We start from the raw sequence: 20624 nt of genomic DNA, 5'->3' as shown, positions 1-20624 counted from the left end.
AGATTATACACATTCCAGCAAGCCAGTAAAGATAGCCCCAGTTTCACATTACAAGTATCAAGCGGGCAGGATTTGTTTGTTAGGGGTTTATGATTATTTTCAAGTGAACTGTTACAGTTGTAGGACTAGGGTAAAGGATAGAATCAAATCTGATTGTGAATTGCTGCAGAACAAATTGCCCTTCACAAGAATGCTGCAGTGTCAGCTTACTATCTTATTATGAGCCAATAAATCTCTGATAAGCCCAATGTAGCTTAAGGATCAAGAAAATTATTTCTGGCTGAAGATATTGTATTGTTTTCTCTCCTGTTTAGAAAGAAACACTGCATGATTATAATCACTGTAATTATATGCATTTTTAATGTGTAAATGTTCAGATATAAAGAATGTATTTTCCTACAATGTATATTTGCCAATGATGATTATTGTGGTGTCATAAAATGAACTTTATAAAAAGTAAATTGTAAACTTTCTTTGTATGATTTTCATTTGTGATACATAGTACACAGTGATAGTGAAATAACTTGAAAATTGGTCAAAAAAGTTCAACATAAAAAGGAGTTTGAACATTTGTATTAGCGCGTTTTTGTGTGAATACCTTGGGCTTACCATATGATAGATCATTTTTGATGCAGATAATGAAGGTGAGTAATTTTTACATTAATATTTTATTTCATGTTGAAATAAATACCTAACATTTCATCATTAATATGGACAGCAAGCAACCAAATGGCATATTCAATGCATAAATACAAGTATAAAATGGGAATAACGTAGGTATCATGGTAGCTATATAATTATTACGTATGACGTTAAAATGTTGGCTATGTGCGCATATATATTTCAATACAAAAAGTCGAAATACCCTTTTTATTTGTCATTAAAATGCATTAAATAAACAGAAAATTTGTTTGCTTTTCGTGAATACATGAAATACTTATCTCACATCGAAGTGAGAAAATGTCCATATTATCACTTGGGCTCAGGTAATATTGCATTTTTGTCACTTCTTACTGTTCGAGATGTATTTCATATTCACTCAAAACAAACAATTGTCTTTTATAGAACTTAGTTTTATCCTCCTTTTCAGATAAAAAATATCTTAAAAACCAACATTTGTTTGAATACTATTATTAATGGAACATTTAATGATGTCTTTGATTGAGACTTTATTATAAACACTGGTCGTATGTTAATTTGTTTGATAAGAGACTGTGATATTTTATAACTTTAATGTTAACTCCTACGTCTCTGGTAAATTTTAGGTATTACGTAATTATTATTGTAACTTGCAAATTTCACATTGATTTCAATGTATTTATAGCAAATGTCAATTAGCAATATTAGAAGTGATTCAAAGTGTTCTTTATAATTTATTCTTTTATTCTTAAAAAGCTATTTTATAGAAATGTCATGTGCATAATACCATTAAATCTTGTGTTATAAGTCAAGTGATAACAAAGGCATTCTTTTTTTCAGATGTCAGATGGATGACAAACCTATGTTAAGAAGTCTCAATGACTTACCCTTTATAAAAATAAATGGTAGTTGCTGGATTGAATGTGAAAGACTTTCAACTTTTCTTCAAAACAGTAGGGGTGAAAATGAACCAAACGTCAATTATAGTAACATACTTCGTGACTAAAGGAGTTACAAAGCCGGGATTTCTGAATTTAAAGGGAAAAAGATTGTCAGTGCTTCGTCTGTGTTGAAATATTTAATCAAATTGTCTGACAAATACTTAGTGTGCGAAACTGTTCTCAGTGAATTAACAGACATAGTATTTAACTTTCAACAAAAAGAAAATAGGAATATATTCAATGTTGTTGACCTGTACAAGGAAATAGCAAAGTATGATTTATGGTGTGAAGATCTGTTGTTAAATGTTAATATAAAACACAGCTATACCCTGTACACTGATTATAAAAGTCATTTCAATGAGCTTGAATGGAAAAAGATTTGTTACTTTGAATACCATTTTGGTAGGGGACGCAAAACAATCCTACAATACGAAGAAGAGTTGCAAGAAAAATGTGTTTTCCTTCAAAGTCTTAAAATTTCAAAAAACACAGCAGAAGTTTCACAACAAAAGTGTGAACAGACAATCCAAACTAACAATTTGCGAAAGTCAGCAGCGGATGCTATCCATGGACAAAACTGCGTACACAATGATGTGACACATTCTTATATACAACTTGATAAAACTTTAAATGCTTGTTTAGAACAATACTTGTCTGGGAAAGGCAAATGTGTATGCATCAGCTGCAATAATTCATGTGTTCACCAAGGAGATATTCATGTTGTAGTAGAGTTGAAGACTTGTTCGAATGAAACATTTTCAGAAATAGCAAATTTGCTTTCAATTGAACTTCAAGGAAAGCATAATCTGAAATCAACTACATTTGTCTTTGTGAAAGATGGAACTTTGGACAGTTACAAGTGCAAATATTGTGATGAAGGCAACTCCCATCGATTTCAGTTGCAGCGTGACTTGAATTCCAAAACTCAAGAATTTGTGATTGGTGGCGCAACAGTTACTGAGCTGCAGTACAATGACCCGGAACTTTTGCAAGAAGTTCCACATCTTCAGATGTGTGCAGAGTGTTTTAGCAGCATATGTCATCACTCTGCAGATGCACTTGACTGGCGGTCATTCGATGTCGTGACAGAATGGCTTCATCATGTACCAATTGAAATCCAGTTATTTTTCTCCACATGGTTTGTGAACAAAAGAAGCATAAAGAAAAGCAGAACACCAAGTGAATATCTTCAAACAAAGACAACAAAGCTGTATGCCCTCTTTGATGCTGGTCTATCCCTCCTCAATAGGAATTATCATGGTGTCATTCAGCAGCTTAATTCGGAAGATCTACTTATAAACTACCATTCACTGACGACAGTTTTTGACATTACATCAAGTTTTGGTTGTACATATAGCCTCAAAACTGCAGAAAGATGGCTTAAAATGGCATCTGATCCTAATGTTTCACACTTTGAAACATTCATTAATCGCTATCCGTTGACGTATCAGACACACTTTGAGACCAAAGCAAGAACACACAACGTTAGTCTTCAAGATTGTTACTTAGTGTTCTTCATGGACAATCTGGTGCGTTTGACAACACACGAAGATCCTGACCCTGGTATGAATAGAACCTCTCAGGTGTGCACTCTACCATTGACATTCAAAGGTTTACCACGTAACAACATAGTTACAGAATCATGGCATTCTGAGACGTGTGAAGATCTTTCAAGTGAGTGCAAGTGTATGGACTCCATTCACCTATCGAAAGACGACTACAAGCTTCTAGTGGAATGTTCACCAGCAGAATCTCTTGCTTGGCAGATGTTCAGCTGTCAACTGACATGGGGGCTTGTGAAAAGGTCTTCGACAGATGGTGTTCTTCCTCAGTTCGTGTCAGAAGGCAAGCATACAAAAGAAATGGAAGAAGAAGATGAAATGATGATAATTGCTGATGAATCAACATCAAACTGTAAAGGAACCCCAAAAAGTCTGGAAGCCAGAAAGGGAAAGGGACTTCATACGTCCCATCCCAATATCCATGACGTCAGAGAGGGATAGGGACATCACACGTCCCATTCCAAGAACCAGGACACCAGAGAGGGAAAGGGACACCATATGTCCCATCCCAACAGTAAGGAAAGTCAGCATACATGAACCAAGAGAGTCTGAACAAATTAGATCCTACTCAGATGTTTGCAGATCGATAAGTGTCAGGGAACGTCATTCGGAAACGTCTGTTACAACGTACTTGGATTTTAATAGGAGCTATCAATAGCAGAGACATTATGCAAAACTGAGTGACGAGTTTGACAATATGTGACCACTTTTAGTATACATTTAAAAAGACAATAATATAATTATGAATGTTACTCTGTCGGATGAAATGATTGCTAATTCGTTTTTCAAGACACGTGTAGACACACAGCGAACTTTCAGTGTAAATAAATGTTTTTCTGTTTGATGAACTGAAATTTTAAGAAGATGTGGATCGTGTTTAGTATTAAGAAACATCTGGATATTACAAAGTGTGATATACTGTACTTTGAAGGATACGTAAGTGTTGTATAGTATGAAGAAAGTACAGATATTACAAAAATGTGATAAACTGTACTTTAAAGGATACATAAATGGTGTATAGTGTTAAGAAAGCATGGATATTACAAAATGTGATAAACAGTATTTTTATTAAAGGGTACATAAATGGAGAAAAAAAGCATGGATATACCAAACATGTGATATACTGTACTTTTAAGGATACATGAATGGTGTAAAGTATTACGAAAGCATGGATATTACAAAAATGTGATAAACTGTACGTTGAAGGATACATGGATGGTGTAAATATTATAAAGTTTAATAAGAAACAATGGATACTACAAATATTTGATAGACTGTTCTTTGATGGATACATCGGAGGCAGAATGTTTAATTAGTATTAAGAAACTAAAAATATTATGAAAATGTGTTTTTAACAGACTGGGTTCAATCACTAAATATATCCCGATCGGGCTATAGTAGTATTTCTTTAAAATGTACATTTTTGTTAGTTTAGCTTTCAATAATGATTTCACTTAACAACTATTTTACCATAAAGCTAACACCATCTGATCAGTTTGAAAATAAAAGGGCACTTTAAAAGGGAGAAAAAGAATCTGCCCCATGTCGGATTCGAATCCATGTGGCATCAGGTATTGACTGACAATGAACGTTATGCTAACTTACGCGTTCAAACACGTTTCTATCAATATTTCACAAAAATAAAATAATGGTTATAATAGTCTTAATGTTACAATATCTGGATTGATAATGTAGAGGTAAATATATTGATCTAAATTGCGCAAAATCTTGAGTTAAATGTATTTAAAAATACGACAAAAGTAGTGTATAAGCTGCAAGCAGATCAAGAAAATAATTTTTTTTTAAAAGTTAGCGTATTCCGTCAGGTTCTGATTTTGAAATTATTGTAGTGAATAAACAATAATTTACCAGTGAATCATAAAATTAGACACCAATGGAATGTGCAAACTTCATTTTTTCCAATTAAGATAAATATTTCTTTACCCATTCAACTTTTGAGATAAATTAAAATAAATGATTGCACCCCAGCCTGTTTAAACTATTACTCTTATATTAAAGAAGGTGTATTTTCTCAAACGGTCATTGCTATGAATATAAGACCGGTTATATTTACCATTTTTATACTTTTTCTTTACATGTATCATATAACAGAAGCGAATAGTAACATTATATACTGTGAACTCATTACAATCCAATATTGAGTAAGGAGATTATTCATATCTATGTCTATTCATATCTATGTTTTCAGTAAAATAAATTCATATTTGTTTTCAGTAAAAATATAAATATAAACTGGCTTCTTTTAAAGTCTCGTTATCAATTAATTAATACTGTTATTGTTCAGTCAGATTCAAATGTTATGCTTTATTCATAAATACATTTGCATACAATTGTCATAATCTACAACTGCAAATATATGTATTCAGTTATAGATTATTAATTCATATGTAGCTAAATTGTATTTTACAAAATAAAAAGAATTATGACCTGATTACTGTCTTTAATATATATAGTGAATAATTCAACAATTTGTGCAAGAAGATTATCCTTTAATGTGTAATTTGTTTCATTCTCATCTGATTATTTGCAAATTAATAATATCATCATCTCAGAAAATTAAAACACTGGAGCACATTTCATCTTTCTTATCAATTGTAATCATCCCACAGTTCTGGCTGGTGGCAAGCAGATATCAAATTACCCTGCTCCCCAGTGTTTAATTGTCAAGCAATTAATTATGGATTTCACCCTTCTTGATAAGGTGTTTGGTGAAAATTCTGCCTTACCCTTGTCCTATAACTGGTTACAGAGGTGTATACAAGCACTGACATTACAATTGTTCATAGATAGAGTCAGAGGAAGGCAAACTAAACATTTAACCCCAGTGGAAATACATATATACTACCATTAAAGCAAAGCAGTTTTCATAAGTCAGGGGGGGGGGGGGGGGGGAGGGGGAATTGAAAAACAATTTTCAATTTGTATTCAACCCTAAATCAAGTTTACTGTAAGAACCTTAATTCAAAGATATTTTATTATTATAGTAGATCTACATGTACTTTAAGTGTTAAAAGGTAAATTATCATTACATTCTCACATATTTTAATATTATGACATGTAATATATACATGAATGACAATTATTGTATAAATTGAGCTGAACATAAATATTGTTTTTCTTGTATAGGGCAAATGTTTCTCATAATAAACATTTAGCAACTTGAATCAGAGGTCTATTTTTTTTTAATTATCTAAGTCCCATTTTGAAATTTTGTTTCAATAGTTTTCTAAGTCCAATATTCTGCCTTGCTTAATACTGCCAAGTACCTAAATTCTGTCTTGCTAAAATGCAGAGTGCTAAAAATCTGTCTTATAAAAATGAAAAGTATAAAAATTCTGTTTGGTATAGTAATATGTACAGATGAAATTCTGCTTTATTGTAATTCTGCTTAAGAAATCTGTACAGTTTTCCAGGCAGATTTTGGGTCTGTGTCCTCTTTGTACAGAATAAATGAATTCTGTCTTGATTCTGGGCAGATTTTGTACAGACTCAGTACAGAATCTGCAAAGAATTTTCGTACAGGGAGACAGACTTTGAGGATCCATCATGAATAATTCATGAATTCCTTTGTGCTAGATGTTTCATATATATTCTTGAAAGTAATATTGAAATGTCTAGCATACTGGCCGCCAACTCCGGTGATGACCTGTATATAAACTCTGAATGTCCGCGAATTGACCCGATATACCTCGCGGGTTGAAATGCAATGCTTTAAAGTGAGGCCTCGCTTCCATTGCTCTTTATACTTTTACATGTTAACATGTTGACAGGAATAAGGAAGTAAGTACTAAATATGAGAACATAGCCTTTTAAGTATAAACGCTCTTGCGCTGGTAATACTCTGAAAATAAAAGGTGTACGCACAAACTGTATTGATGTCGAGAATTGAGTGTAAAACTGTTCTATCTATTAAGCCTTTTCATTCGAGATAAAATTGTTTCATACAGTAAAACAGTGTTACAAAGACGCGGATATGTTTCCAATGTTCTGGTGGTATACTCAAATAAGCCAATGGAATAAATGAAGTGTATTCATTCGTACCTAGCCGCGGGAAATTTTATTGGAATTTTATTGGACACTTACAAAGGTCAGGCTAAGGTGAAAAGCTGGCTTAATACAGCTTACGCCGAAAAACATCCCTTTTAACCCATTTATGTCTAATGGACTCTCCCATCGTTATAAATTGGATCAATTTATTTCCAAAATTAGGGATGTCTAGTATTTTTATTTCTATATTTAGAATATTTCTAACAGAAATTCCTTTAAGCAAACAGCGCAGACCCTGATGAGACGCCGCATCATGCAGCGTCTCATCTGGGTCTAGTAGTCGCTTTTGCCAAGGCCTTTTTTCTAAACACTAGGCATAAATGGGTTACAGAGCTCCAGATAGGGTTTTGTGAAATTCTTAAATTACTACCAGATTTTCAAAAAGAATTCTTAACTCTGAAATTTTATTCTTAACGTTACTACTAAGTTTCGGAAAATAATTCTTATTTTTTCTAAATGACCTAAAACTAAATAATAATGGTTATTTTCATGCAAAAAAAATTCAAAATAAACATACTAGCAACTTTATTTATACGAGTTCAACAGTGTCTTTTCAGTATTATACAATTTTATTTTTCCAATACCTTCATATGCCCAAACTGTGTTTAGATTGCATGCCTTAGATGAATTTTTACATATTTCACATTTAAAACGGGTCTCCCCTTCAATCTTTTCAATGATTAGCCACGGGACTTGTCCCTTCCACTTGTTTAATGTTTTTTTTGTGTGTTTAAGTTAATGGACCCGTCGTGTCGCGTTTTTGTTTAGCTTTTCCGACTGTGTCGGCAACTGAACATACAACATCGTAAAGGATCTTTTCTATAATGTCTTTCTAAACATTTAACTTCGGCTCACTTTGCGTACAATATGTTAAAAGCGTGTTTTTGGACGCTTTGCAGTTTTTTAGGACGCTCTCTGGGTGCCGCCATTGTTTTTTGACAGATAGACTGTATACGCCGCTTTTATTTGAAAAAATGCGCTTTGTTAAACAAACCCGATAACCATTCTATATAAGCACCGCAAAGATCTTTAATACGCGAAAAGAACTCAATAAAAATCGATACGAACCGATGTAAAAATAATATTCGTAACTTGATTTTGTAATTCTTAATGGTACGACAAGATTTAAAAATAAATACGTAACGGACTTGAAAATAATTCGTTATTACGAAAATACGACCCTTATCTGGAGCTCTCGGTTAAATATAAGCTACGAAGCTTTAATTAAACTTAAGTTAATTTGTAGACCACCTCTTGAGTGCTCACAGTGACTCAGTGTCAAGTGACCTAAATAGACACTACAGTGACCTTGTCAAGAATACTGGAACTTATCTTCATTCAAATTTGAGGATAAATTTATTTAGTGTTAAAATACACAAAAGTCATCAATGGTTTTTGCCAGTCATCAATGGTTTTTGCCAATCATTTTTCTAAAGGTCTTTCTTGTTACAGTCTATATAGGTTGTTACAGTTTGATATTGTCTGCACTTCAATAGTTTGATCTTATATTTGACAAAGCACACGTCTGAAATTTGCAAAAACATGACAAGGAATCAGCGCTCTCGCATATCAGTTAGTCAAGACACGTAGGCTCATTGCGCATGTACACAGTGACATGACAGTGAATAATAGTGACTTGTTCTGGGAAAACTGGTCTTAATGCGGGTGTGTAAAGAGCTGTCCTAGATTTGCCTATGCAGTTTGCACAGGCTAATCTGGGAGGACACTTTCCTTTTTTACTGTTTTTATTTGTTTAAAGAAAGTTCCTTCTTAGCAAAAATCCTGTTTAATAGAAAAGTGTTTTTCTCGTTGCATGTGCAAATTCTGAGACAACACTTCATGTAGATGCATTAAGTCTTTCAGTGCGGGAACCGAATTTTGAAGGCCTTTGCAAACAGTTTGGATCCAGATGAGATGCCACAGAACGTGGCGTCTCATCAGGATCCAAACTGTTTGCTATTCTGATAGTATTCTTTGAAAAAAAATTCGAAGAAAATGCTAATTTTAGAAATTCAGCAGACGACAAATGTCCCAGCATGCAAAGGGTTAAGTCTTATTTTCCCAAAGTAAGGCTCATTTGCACTAATTAATACACAAAAAGTCATGTTTCTTTCACACAAAAATGTCAAAGTTGTGTGTATGGAATATTGATAATTCCTTAACAATGGTTCAGTTCAATGACCGAACTTCTAAGTTGGATCATAAATTCTTCCCAACTGCTACAAAGGTTAATCAGCACCAAGTTTTTGTGAAGTAGATAAACCAGACTGCGTTACTGATTTACTGCCATTTAATTGTGGGTGGGGTATAAATTCTCAAGAGAGCAAAAAGAAGATGAAATTCTAGTCGGTGTAATGGATTAATGAATAAGGGTACTGTTTTTGCTGTTTGGCATGTAAAAGGGAATTCATCCATGATGATAAAAGAAGATTGACAAGTATATATCTGATTGATTATTTTATTTTTGTACACAGAGGAACTTGAGACTTGAGTCAGTACATTGCTGCAGTTGAAATGAAAATTAAAAATAATAATCTTGCAAAGCTCTTTGCTTATATTGTATGGCATTATGAAAGAATCATGACCTTTACATTGATACTTCATCTTATTTATTTAAGTTTTTTCTTAATAAATGTTTCTGGATTTAATTTTTCCAATACTACATATAAAATGATTGTTCAAGTTGGTTACATAGCGAAAGAATACTTTCATGTATTAAGATTATTATTACAAGAGATAATCCTAACAATTGTATTCATTGATATTAACAAAAATGAAAGGATCATCAGATCAACACATGTAGGCCATGCTCTGTGAAAAAGGGGTTTAATACATGTGAGTGAAGTGCCATCCCATTAGCGGGTGTCGTTCGCACAGTCTAATCAGGGAGGACACTTTCTGCCTAAACTTGATTTTTGCTAAGAAGAGACTTTCTTAAAACGAAATACATCATAACAGCGTAAAGTGTCGTCCATGATTATTCAATGTAGACTGCACATGCATTTAACCCCTTTTTCACAGAGCACAGCCCATTTACATGTAACTGATTACTTTAAATATAAAATGTCAGCTAAAAATGAAGCCTTGCGTTTCAAAAACTTTCCTGTAAGTGTACAGATACTCGGGGAGGGAAGGGGCGTAGTGCACGATTATGTGTTCTAAATGAGGAGTTGATGTATTTCTGTGCCAACTCTGCAGTTTGAATTATGCAGTGTGCATGTTTAAGCCCATGAAAGCTGCAATCAAGACAGCTGGGATCTCCACTTGGTAGGCCTGTTTCTTGCAGACAAGCAACAGTGGGGTACAGGATTCATAAAACAGTAGGTGAAAACATGCTTTATGCCAGTTATTCACATCATACATGCAAGTCAGTTTGTGTTGTTATTATGTTGGTTGTTGTCAGGCATCAGGTAATTAACGGAAGCCCTGCATTATATGCAAGGCCTAACCAAGGTCTGTTATGATAGAGAGTCTAGAGTTGTTTACTTGAGATCACGAGCTTGCATACAAGTTTGGCTTTAACCAATCATGACCATTAGTAAATGACTTAGTTGCCATTTGTTGTGCATGAACTGTTCATGAAGTATTCACTAAAGTTGTGCAACCCACTATACAGAAGAAGTCTAAAATTGTCTGACATAATCATCACACCACCTGACCCTGACCTCAATTATTCTGCACTTCCTCAGTGTCATTGGTAAACCTTTAACTGCACTTCATGCAGCATACACAACAAGAAAGGCTATATCATAATAGACCCATTGGTGTCAAAAGGTACTTTTTGTGCCTTCTTATTTCAGTGTCACGTGGTACCTTTTTGCACCGACGAGGCGAATTATTTTATTATTTATACTTCATAACCACAATCGCAACAGGTTTTGAGGTTGAATGCAAATTCTGTACTTCAATTATAACAAGGAACATGTAAGAGTCCAAGTTGTTTAGTAGTAATTTTAGCGTGGCACTAAATTCATTTCACTTCTAAATTTTCAACATTAATATTTCAATTGATGGAAACTTATACATTGTATTAATTATCCATGCTAGCTTTGTTGATTGTAAATGCAAGATGAAATGCAAGAAACTTACTGTATTGTTATTGAGATGAATGAATGCTTTGAAATATCATAATCTAAGATGTCGCGTACAGGTACTATGCATTGGAGCTTATTCAATCACCAAAACAAAGGGCCAGCTTGTGAAGTATTTAACTAGTGTATGTATCAACATTAAGTACAATAACACAACAATGCTACTTTTTATTTTTCCAAGCTAGTAATTAATGTGAACAGTAATGACAAATATATGGTTTACTAAAAATCAATGAGAGTGTAAAATAGCTCAGAATCTGATATCTCTGTAGTACTCTGTAGTGTGGGGAATAAACCTGAGAATTCTTTCAATCCTGCACACAGCCACACAGCCACGCGCCAGATACACTACATGCTCCACAGATCAACTTCATGTCTTGATCAGGTTGCATTTGAAATGATGGAGTAAAAAGCTTAGGCCCAAGATCTATGACAGGAGGGGGAGGAGGAGGGGGGGGGGGGGGGCAGACAGCCTCCATATGCCAGGGGATTGAAGCCTCACCAGCTGTTCACCCAGGCAGCTGAATTCTACACACTACACTCTAAATCTGGAATGGAGGTGTTTGTGAATAGAAATTAGCAGAGCTCTGAGAAAATGGGTCTTACTGCTTGTGAGAAAGAGTTGTCCCACTGATTTACCTGTGCTGTTTACATTGGCTAATCAGGGACAACACTTTCCACCTTATCCTGATTTGCTGTCAGAAGAGACTTTCTTTAAATGAACAATACCATAAGAGCCGAAAATTTCATCTGTGATAACCTTGTGAAGACTGCACAGGCTAATCTGGGACAATACTTAATATATTTAACCCTGTTTTCCCAGAGTGAGTCTCAAATGAATTACATCCTCCAAGATTCACATTTGGAAAACGGTTACCGACGTATTATAATTTGTATCTTTTTGTTTTTATTGCTAAAAAAATATATTGTATCAGTTGGTCTTGAAGTTTTTTGAGATTTTTAGGAGTATGATTCACAATAACTAGCATGCCTAATTTTATCACAGTTCAAACCCCATCTTGGTTGAACAATCTTGAACTATTGTGTCTGTTTAGCATGTTTAGCTTCTTTATATCAAACACACACACATTCTAAGTGCGCATTATGACTGACTGCACACACATCTGTCTGTAACTGGTCCAAATAATTCTTTGATCCCGTCTTTGAAGTGATGGATAAAGCTTCGTGGATTATAATGGCCAACAGATTCCAAAACACATGCAATTATGCAAGGTCTAACTGGGTCTGTTATGATGGGTGGCCAGTGAGTTTTTTAAGATACCTTAATGAGGCAAGGTGGTCTTTTCTTCATATCTCAGTGTTAAATTTGGTACATCTGGTCAACAAACATACTTGTAACAAATACAACTCATGTTAAAAGTGAAATGTCTGTTCCTTGTTTGAGGGAAGTGTGGATTGCAATTTAAGGCGGAAAGAAAAGTTTGGTCCTGATTGAAGTAAAACATTCATCAAAACCTTCGCTTTCAACACTGTGAATTGTATCAAACATCACAGCCGTATATGACAATCAAGAAATCTACTGAAATAACAAATTTATAAAATACTATTTGAAAATGTTTTCAAACAAAACTATAAAGACTTCAAAAACATGTATGGGATAGATTTCACATATACAATTTCAAATCAAACAATTCAGAAAGTTTATGGCAACCAATTTGAAACCAGCAATTCATACTCTCTTGTATAAACACTGATTACTTACAAAATCCATTAAATTGTTGAATTTCAGTCTTCTGTAATTAGTTTTTCTAAGTGGGTTAATCTATAATTTCTGCCTATACTGCATGCACAGTTGCAATGAATTTTACTTGACTGCAGTTTCAAAAGGAATCTAATATTTGTTCACAAACCCAGTTATTGACAAAATATCAGATTGCACTAACATGCAGGTCCAATGATTCTGTGCATCATGAAAAAAAAACAGGACATCTTTAGTCCTCATTTCCAAGAGATAATCGAAAATTCATTCTACAGGAAGATTAATAAATAATTACACCAGACTGATTCAATCAAGTCTTTTATTAGTCTTTCCAGCAATGGCAACAAATGAAGGTTTTATAGAACGGTAGATTACATTAAAGCGGGTATATACGATTTTGTCAAATATTTATGAATTTATATAAACTGTGTAAAAAACTTATTATATATATATTTCAATATAAATTAAAATAAAAGTTAAGAAGAACATGTGTCGAAAAATGCGAAATAAGCCAGATATTTAATTCTGAAATTGAAAACGGCTGTACAGCCGAATTCGCCAGCATGTATACCATACATGTACGATGTGCATCTAAACTTAGTTTAACGGTTTATTTGAATTCCTGCAACGATAACTATTCATACGACACACGAACACTATCTCCGATCCTAACACAAAGACGAATGCTTCGGTTATTGTAGGAAAATATGTACGTCACTATCGGCTCGGGGCGCTAATTTGTCTTTGCTCCATTTGATGAAATTCGGCTTTAATGTATAATTTTTCTTGCCTATTTTGTGTTATTGTAACATATTTTATCAATATATTACAATTAAACACATATAAAAAATCGTATATACCCGCTTTAATGGATCCTGAGCTTCATTGTGTTAAATACAGACAAGTCTTATTTTTACAAATTTGCATAAATTCAACAAAGATGTGTTGTGACTCACGACAATAACATTATGCAAATCAAATAATCCCCAATTTTTACATGCCTCTCACTCAGTTATGACAAAGCCCTGTTTGGAGAAATGATGACAATGAGTCAGGCAGCAATTTTATTATAGTGTTGTGTAGCCTACACAAATTAATAGATTTACAGTAGGGTGGTGCTTTTTAGTGAACAAGAAACAAGAAATGGCATGTCTGAAACTGCTCATTGTATAGAAAATCACAAAAGAAATAAGACTGAACACATGGCAATGTAATTTTCCTGTCTGTTGTGTCACAGAAGCTTTAAACTGAACTTGTTTAATTTCTTTGACATGGCAGCAATACAAATTTAAGCATTTCAATCATACAGCCATATAATTTCAAACGTTAACAAATTTATTATAGACTATTATTCTAAGATCTAATTGGTGTAAAGTCAGTTAAACTCTATGAAATACAGCTTTTATTTTAAATTAACTCTAACAATAAACACAAACAAATCAAACTATTTGTATTAATACAGGCAACTACAGATTTAAGGTACTTTAAGTACCATCTCTTAAATAATGTTTGTTCATGGTTAATCAGTTACCCCCAAGAGCTGACATTTTAATCAGGGCTAACTGAACAGTAAGTATAATTATGACTTACACATTAAAGAAGCTTCAAGTTATTCAAACATTGAAAAACTAATAATTATTCACCCAAACAAGCCAGAGTTTATCTCTCTTATCTCCGATACAATCAAACATAACCACAGCACCATATGATTTTTAAAAAAGCCCGATTGAAAACTTAAAATGAGCAAAGTGAACCAAACACGCCATTTCAATTTTTGTTCATAGACCCTCTCGATCCATGCAAACTCTAGTTTATTACAAAACTCAATCCATTATTATTAAAATCTATTATCTCCTCCATGTCAATAGCTGATTCATTACCGAAAATTCAATATTGTGTCAATATACCACATTTCGTGATTCAAAAATTCAATTTGTCAGCCGGGTGGGTTGCAAGTTTCCCTTATCTGCAAAACATTATGAGAAAACCAATGACAGACTTGGAATGTGTATGTCAAAAATCATTTCCGTTCAATAGCCCAAATGACAAAAGTGAAAATGTCAAAAGAAACTGAAACCCTAATCACCTGATTCAAGAGGAGATAACTGTGTTTTCCGTTTGTGTACGCATTCAAAGGCATGAGTAGGTTTTGATTGCTACTGATAGGTAACACCTGTGTCGTCTGGAATGAAACCATTCATGTTTATCAAAACTGTGAATCAGGATTCTATTTTGTACTGGAAATACCTTACATTTTTAAAAAATATATATGAGCCCCGCTTTGTGAAAACACGTCTTAATGAATTGCGTATGGTGTTGCTGAATGTGCAGTAACCTGAGACTGTCCAAACTAAAGTTGTGCACAGACAATTATTTTTCTACTTTTCGTTACAATGACTAAATTAACCCATTTATGCCTTAGTGGACTCTGCCATCCTTCAAAATTGGATCAATTTATTTCCAAAATTAGGGATGTTTAGTATATTTATTTCTGTATTTAGAATATTTCTTACAGAAACTCCTTTAAGAAAACAGCGCAGACCCTGATGAAACGCTGCATCATGCGGCGTCTCATCTGGGTCTACGCTGTTTGCCAAGGCCTTTTTTCTAGACGCTAGGCATAAATGGGTTAACCTGACTGGCCCCAATACAATCCCAAGCTAAGGTCTGCATGTAAGTAACCTACGCACAAAATTTCAGTGTTTATTTCTTTGTGAAAGATCTCAGATACCAGATCTGCTTAATGCAACCAACTTGGAACAAGTCGCCCGCTCTCTTGACCCCTGGACTATAATCTAACTCTTTCAGTGCTGGAACCGAATTTTGAAGGCCTTTGCAAACAGTTTGGATCCAGATGAGACGCCACAAAACGTGGCGTCTCATCAGGATCAAAACTGTTTGCTATTCTGATAGTATTCTTTGAAAAAAATCGAAGAAAATGCTAATTTTAAAAATTCAGCAGACGACATTTTAGAAGACGACAAATTTCCCAGCATACAAAGGGTTCATATAGTGTCAACATAATATTACCCATTAGACTGGTCAATCCCCTGTAGACAATTGAGCATATATGCCTTAAAAAAAATTAATAGTGCTGAAGGCCTGACTTGGTCAGCTTGAAAGGAGGAGCGGCTGATCAAACATGGAGATAACCTGACCAAGTGGTCACACTGGTCAGTAGCCGCCAGCTGTGGTCAGACTGACCAAGGTCATAGAAGGTCACATGAAGTTGACTACAATGTGAGAACAATAGCAGACAGCTTATCCAGGCCAGTCAAAGTCACTAATATGTTTGATCTATGAATTAACAAAAATTGATTCTTAGATAATCAAACAATAATCTGCATACTGAACAGATGAAAGCAATTTCACCCCAGATAATATTGACCACAATGTGGACTGCAGACAGGACAGGCTGCCTGCAGACAGGGTGGAACCACAGACATTCAGGACTGTACTGGCTAAAGAGGTCAATGTTTAAATTGCCAGGAGTAATAAACAAAAACCACAGCAAGAAATTCACTTTACTTTTAAATCTACTTGTTCTAGTCAGACTTAAGTACCCTTAACTCTTTCAGTGCTGGAACTGAATTTTGAAGGCCTTTGCAAACAGTTTGGATCCAGATGAGACGCCACAGAACGTGGCGTCTCATCAGGATCCAAACTGTTTGCTATTCTGATAGTATTCTTTGGAAAAAAAATGAAAAAAATGCTAATTTTAGAAATCCAGCAGACGCCATTTTAGCAGACGACAAATTTCCCAGCATGCAAAGGGTTAAATCTTACAACAAGTTTCATGTCCTGACCTAAATTTAACTTAACATACTATAAAAGTTTTTTGTAATTTCACAACATATATATAATACAATTTTCACATTTGCTTCTTGCAGTACCAGAAAATAAACAAAAATATATGTGTATACAACAGCAATTAATGTTCTGCTGTACAGCAGAAAAGTATGTTATGTACATGTACACAAGACATGTTCACTGTTGGGAAGACCCCACAATTCAGTCATGTTTCGTTCATACAACACATGGAGACAATTTTGGTTTTGCAAAAAATATAATTACACGTAGCGTTTACATGTTTTCTTTTATAAATTTCATCAACGTAAACAATATACAATGATTCCAAACAAAGAATATTGATTAAAAAAAAAAACTTAGTGGGTCAGTAAGGATAATTTTTTACTGCATCACTGCAACAGGCCATTATAGATTAATTTGACATAAAACACTCAACATCCGTTTTCCATCTCACAACAAGGTATAATTATTGAACAATGCAATGCTGCAAATTAAGTGGTCAATAAATTGTTGAGTGGAATTTCGTTGAAAAGTGACAGATTTTCAACCACAAATTGCATAAAAGCAGTGTAATGTGCTGTGTCAACAGTGCAAAGGCCTATCTGGTAGGACACTGTACGCACATGCCTTTAGCCAAGTTTTGTCCCAAGCCTGACTCATTTAAATTTTATAATTATAACAAATTTTACGAGAAATACCAAAGTCCTAAAATTACAACATGGAAAAGGTTGACTGGAAATTCTAAAAAAAATCTGAAGAACAAACAAACAGCATCTGGTTCTTGTTGTTCACAACACAACCTTAAATAACCCCAGAAAGATTCCATATGCTAAGAAACATTTCATTACAGTGCGTCTAGACCAGGCTAGGATAGTTGTGGAAAATGAAACCATACAAATTAAGTTTACAGTCTGCTGCTCAGATTATCACATGCAGGAGGCTGATTGTGACATTAAATTGGCACTGATAGCAAACCAGTCAGATGAGGAACACATTTCAGCTTCCATGGATTGTCACTATTTGTTTGTGTTAATATAGCGCCATTACCCCTATGTTCAACAAACCTTAAATGCACTTCTTACTGAAAGGAAATTCATGAAGACCATTATTACTTAAGAAAATTAAACCAACATGAAACATTTTTTTTAAATATCAAAGTTTTAATAAAATAAAGGGTAATTGGGCAGCACATAATTGAAATTTGCAGTTTGCAACATTCTTAACTTTATACTAGACCCATGTATTTTTAGTAAATCTTAACTCTTAAAGCAAAATTGTTACTTAAAGGGTGGACATAAATAAAATTGAATTTACATTTATTTATCTTTGACATAAGCCATTATTAAATCATAAAGCATGCATAGCAAATCTCAATAAATATAAGTCTGTGACTATCATTGTCCTCCTTGGCAATAGGTTTATTTAAGGGGATCATTTATAGTAAGATACCACTTACTTGAAGATTAATATTTAAAGTAGCCAATTTGGGTTGCCTTTGATAAAACTTGTTTTGTCCATAAGCAGGACAGGTTTAATGATATTACTTATCTAAAGATAACTTTCCCACTTCAGTTGGGTTATAGGTGTATAAACTATGGATAAATGATGTAATTGTTTGCATTGTAATTAGTAGTGTGAGACCTAATCCCTGGTCAAGTATATTCTTCAGGTGAATGGTGATATTTGGTTTAATTTATCCTCTATATTTGGCATTATTAATGCTATACAATTATTCATTGTAGATTTAAACCACTTTACAAGGTGACGCAGCCTTTCTCCATACTGGTAATATACAAACTAGATACTTATATTGGTCAAAGTCAAAATCAGAAATAAAAAACCCCTCCCAGGTTTTTTCCGCTCTATTTTGGGAAAACGCCACACTGGAATTTTGGGAATTTCGCGTCGTGAAAACCCCCATTTTGGGAAAACAAATTATTCGCAAACTTGCGAAAAATTATCGCATGTAAAAAGTGTTTCTTATATTTCAAAGAAGCCGTTAACTGATAAATAACGACTATTTTGATAACTTATTATTACAATTTTACAAAATATTATGAACATGTGTGATAAGTGCAGGTTTTTTAATCTGAATTTGGAGAAAAGGCCTGGCCTTTTTTTAGGTGAAAAAAATCACGCGAAGCGCCGGATTTTGATGAAAATAAGGAAAGTCTTTAATATTTCATTAACATATTTTACAGTTTTTTAAACAAATTCAAGGCAACAGATAATTTAATTATGCAATACTTTCTATTTTCTACACCGGATCAGGTTAACTTGTATATTTTAAAATTTAAAAAAAAAAAAAATTTTTTTTTTTTTTGGAATTGGGAATATTTTTTTTCAATTGGGAAAAAAACAACCAGATTTGAATTGGTAATGGGGCCGAATTTGGGACCCGTGGCATAGGGCGGAAAAAGCCTGCCTCCCCTGCCTTAAACTAGCTCATCGAATTTACATTCATCTCAAAATCAACCATGGACGGCTCAAATCCGGATTTAATTATTTCATTTGCCATCTTCACCGAAGACATGCGACAAACATACCGTTTTTCTATGCTGTCTCAAATGGTCAATCATTACGCCTATGGTGTAATCAACTAGCACATGCAGCATCCAAATTTGGCACTTTGCCACAAGGTCAGTTTTACTGGTTTTATGGTTATTATTAGCAACTCTGATGCCACGCATGTAATGTGAACATTGTAGCATGTACATATGCCTACATAACTTTCGCGCGTCACCCCTGCGAAATGTTGTTCTGCAGTTCACGAATAATTCGTGAACAGTTCATGAACTGTTCGTGAACTGAGTTCATGAATTGTTCACGAATAGTTCGTGAACAGAAAATGAGCCTCGTCTGTGAAAAGTTCTTGAAATTTTAGTTCATGAACTGTTCATGAACACTAATGGCATGAAGTGTTCATGAAATATTCTTGAAACCTAATGGCATGAAGTGTTCATGAACTATTCTTGAACCCTTATGGCATGAAGTGTTCATGAACTATTCTTGAACCTGTGTGGCATGAAGTGTTCATGAACTATTCTTGAACCAATATGGCATGAAATGTTCATGAACTATTCATGAACATCAATGGCATGAAGTGTTCTTGAACAGTTCATGAACAACACAATTCTTGAAAAATTCTTCAGGGTTTTGCTGTTCACGAACAGTTCATGAACATTTTCCTTCTATTTTTCAATGGCTCATTTTCTGTTCACGAACTGTAAGTGAACAGTTCATGAACAATAGTTCTTCAAGAGTTCATGAACTGAGGTGGCATGAAGTGTTCATGAACTATTCATGAACAAGAATTTGTCAATTTATGCAAAGGTTATCATAAGTGTTACTAAAGCTCAACAAACAGGTCAGGGTAAGAAGAAACAAGTCTTGTATTAGCACTTAACATATTGATAGCAACATATAACAATAATTTAAATATAACACTAATAACTGAGATACAAGTGGTTTGATAATACTCTTTAAATTTCATAATACAACTTTGCACTATATGTTCATGAATAATTCATGTATTGAAAAGATTATGAATAGTCTCATTTTCAGTTCAAGAATCATTTACTAATCAATGGTTTCCCTGAAATGGTTACACTTACAGTGCCAAAGAACTTGAAATGGAACCAATGGCTGATCAGTTCAGCCGGTAATTTATTAAAGACTTACATTTTCAAATATAACATAAACCATGTGCCTTCCGTTTCAACTTCCTGTGCACACAATATTCTTTCTTTGTAAAAACAGCAATGCAATGTGCATTGAGTTCTTGATATCATCT

General features: G+C 34.0%; 2 protein-coding genes across 2 annotated transcripts in view; both read left to right on the top strand.

Annotated features, from left to right (window-relative positions):
- LOC127863211 (uncharacterized) overlaps positions 1-20624 on the top strand; it is an 89966-nt gene that overhangs the window by 29755 nt on the left and 39587 nt on the right. The gene's annotated exons all lie outside the window — the stretch shown is intronic.
- Positions 516-4875, top strand: LOC127863212 (uncharacterized). Its single transcript, XM_052402598.1, has 2 exons — positions 516-644; positions 1480-4875. The coding sequence occupies exon 2, from the start codon at positions 2591-2593 to the stop codon at positions 3581-3583; it is 993 nt and encodes a 330-aa protein (XP_052258558.1). The 5' UTR covers positions 516-644; positions 1480-2590; the 3' UTR covers positions 3584-4875.

The sequence above is a fragment of the Dreissena polymorpha genome, unplaced genomic scaffold (assembly GCF_020536995.1).
Source record: "Dreissena polymorpha isolate Duluth1 unplaced genomic scaffold, UMN_Dpol_1.0 chrUn002, whole genome shotgun sequence".
Lineage (NCBI taxonomy): Eukaryota > Metazoa > Mollusca > Bivalvia > Myida > Dreissenidae > Dreissena > Dreissena polymorpha.
This window is presented reverse-complemented; position numbering and strand designations above follow the sequence as displayed.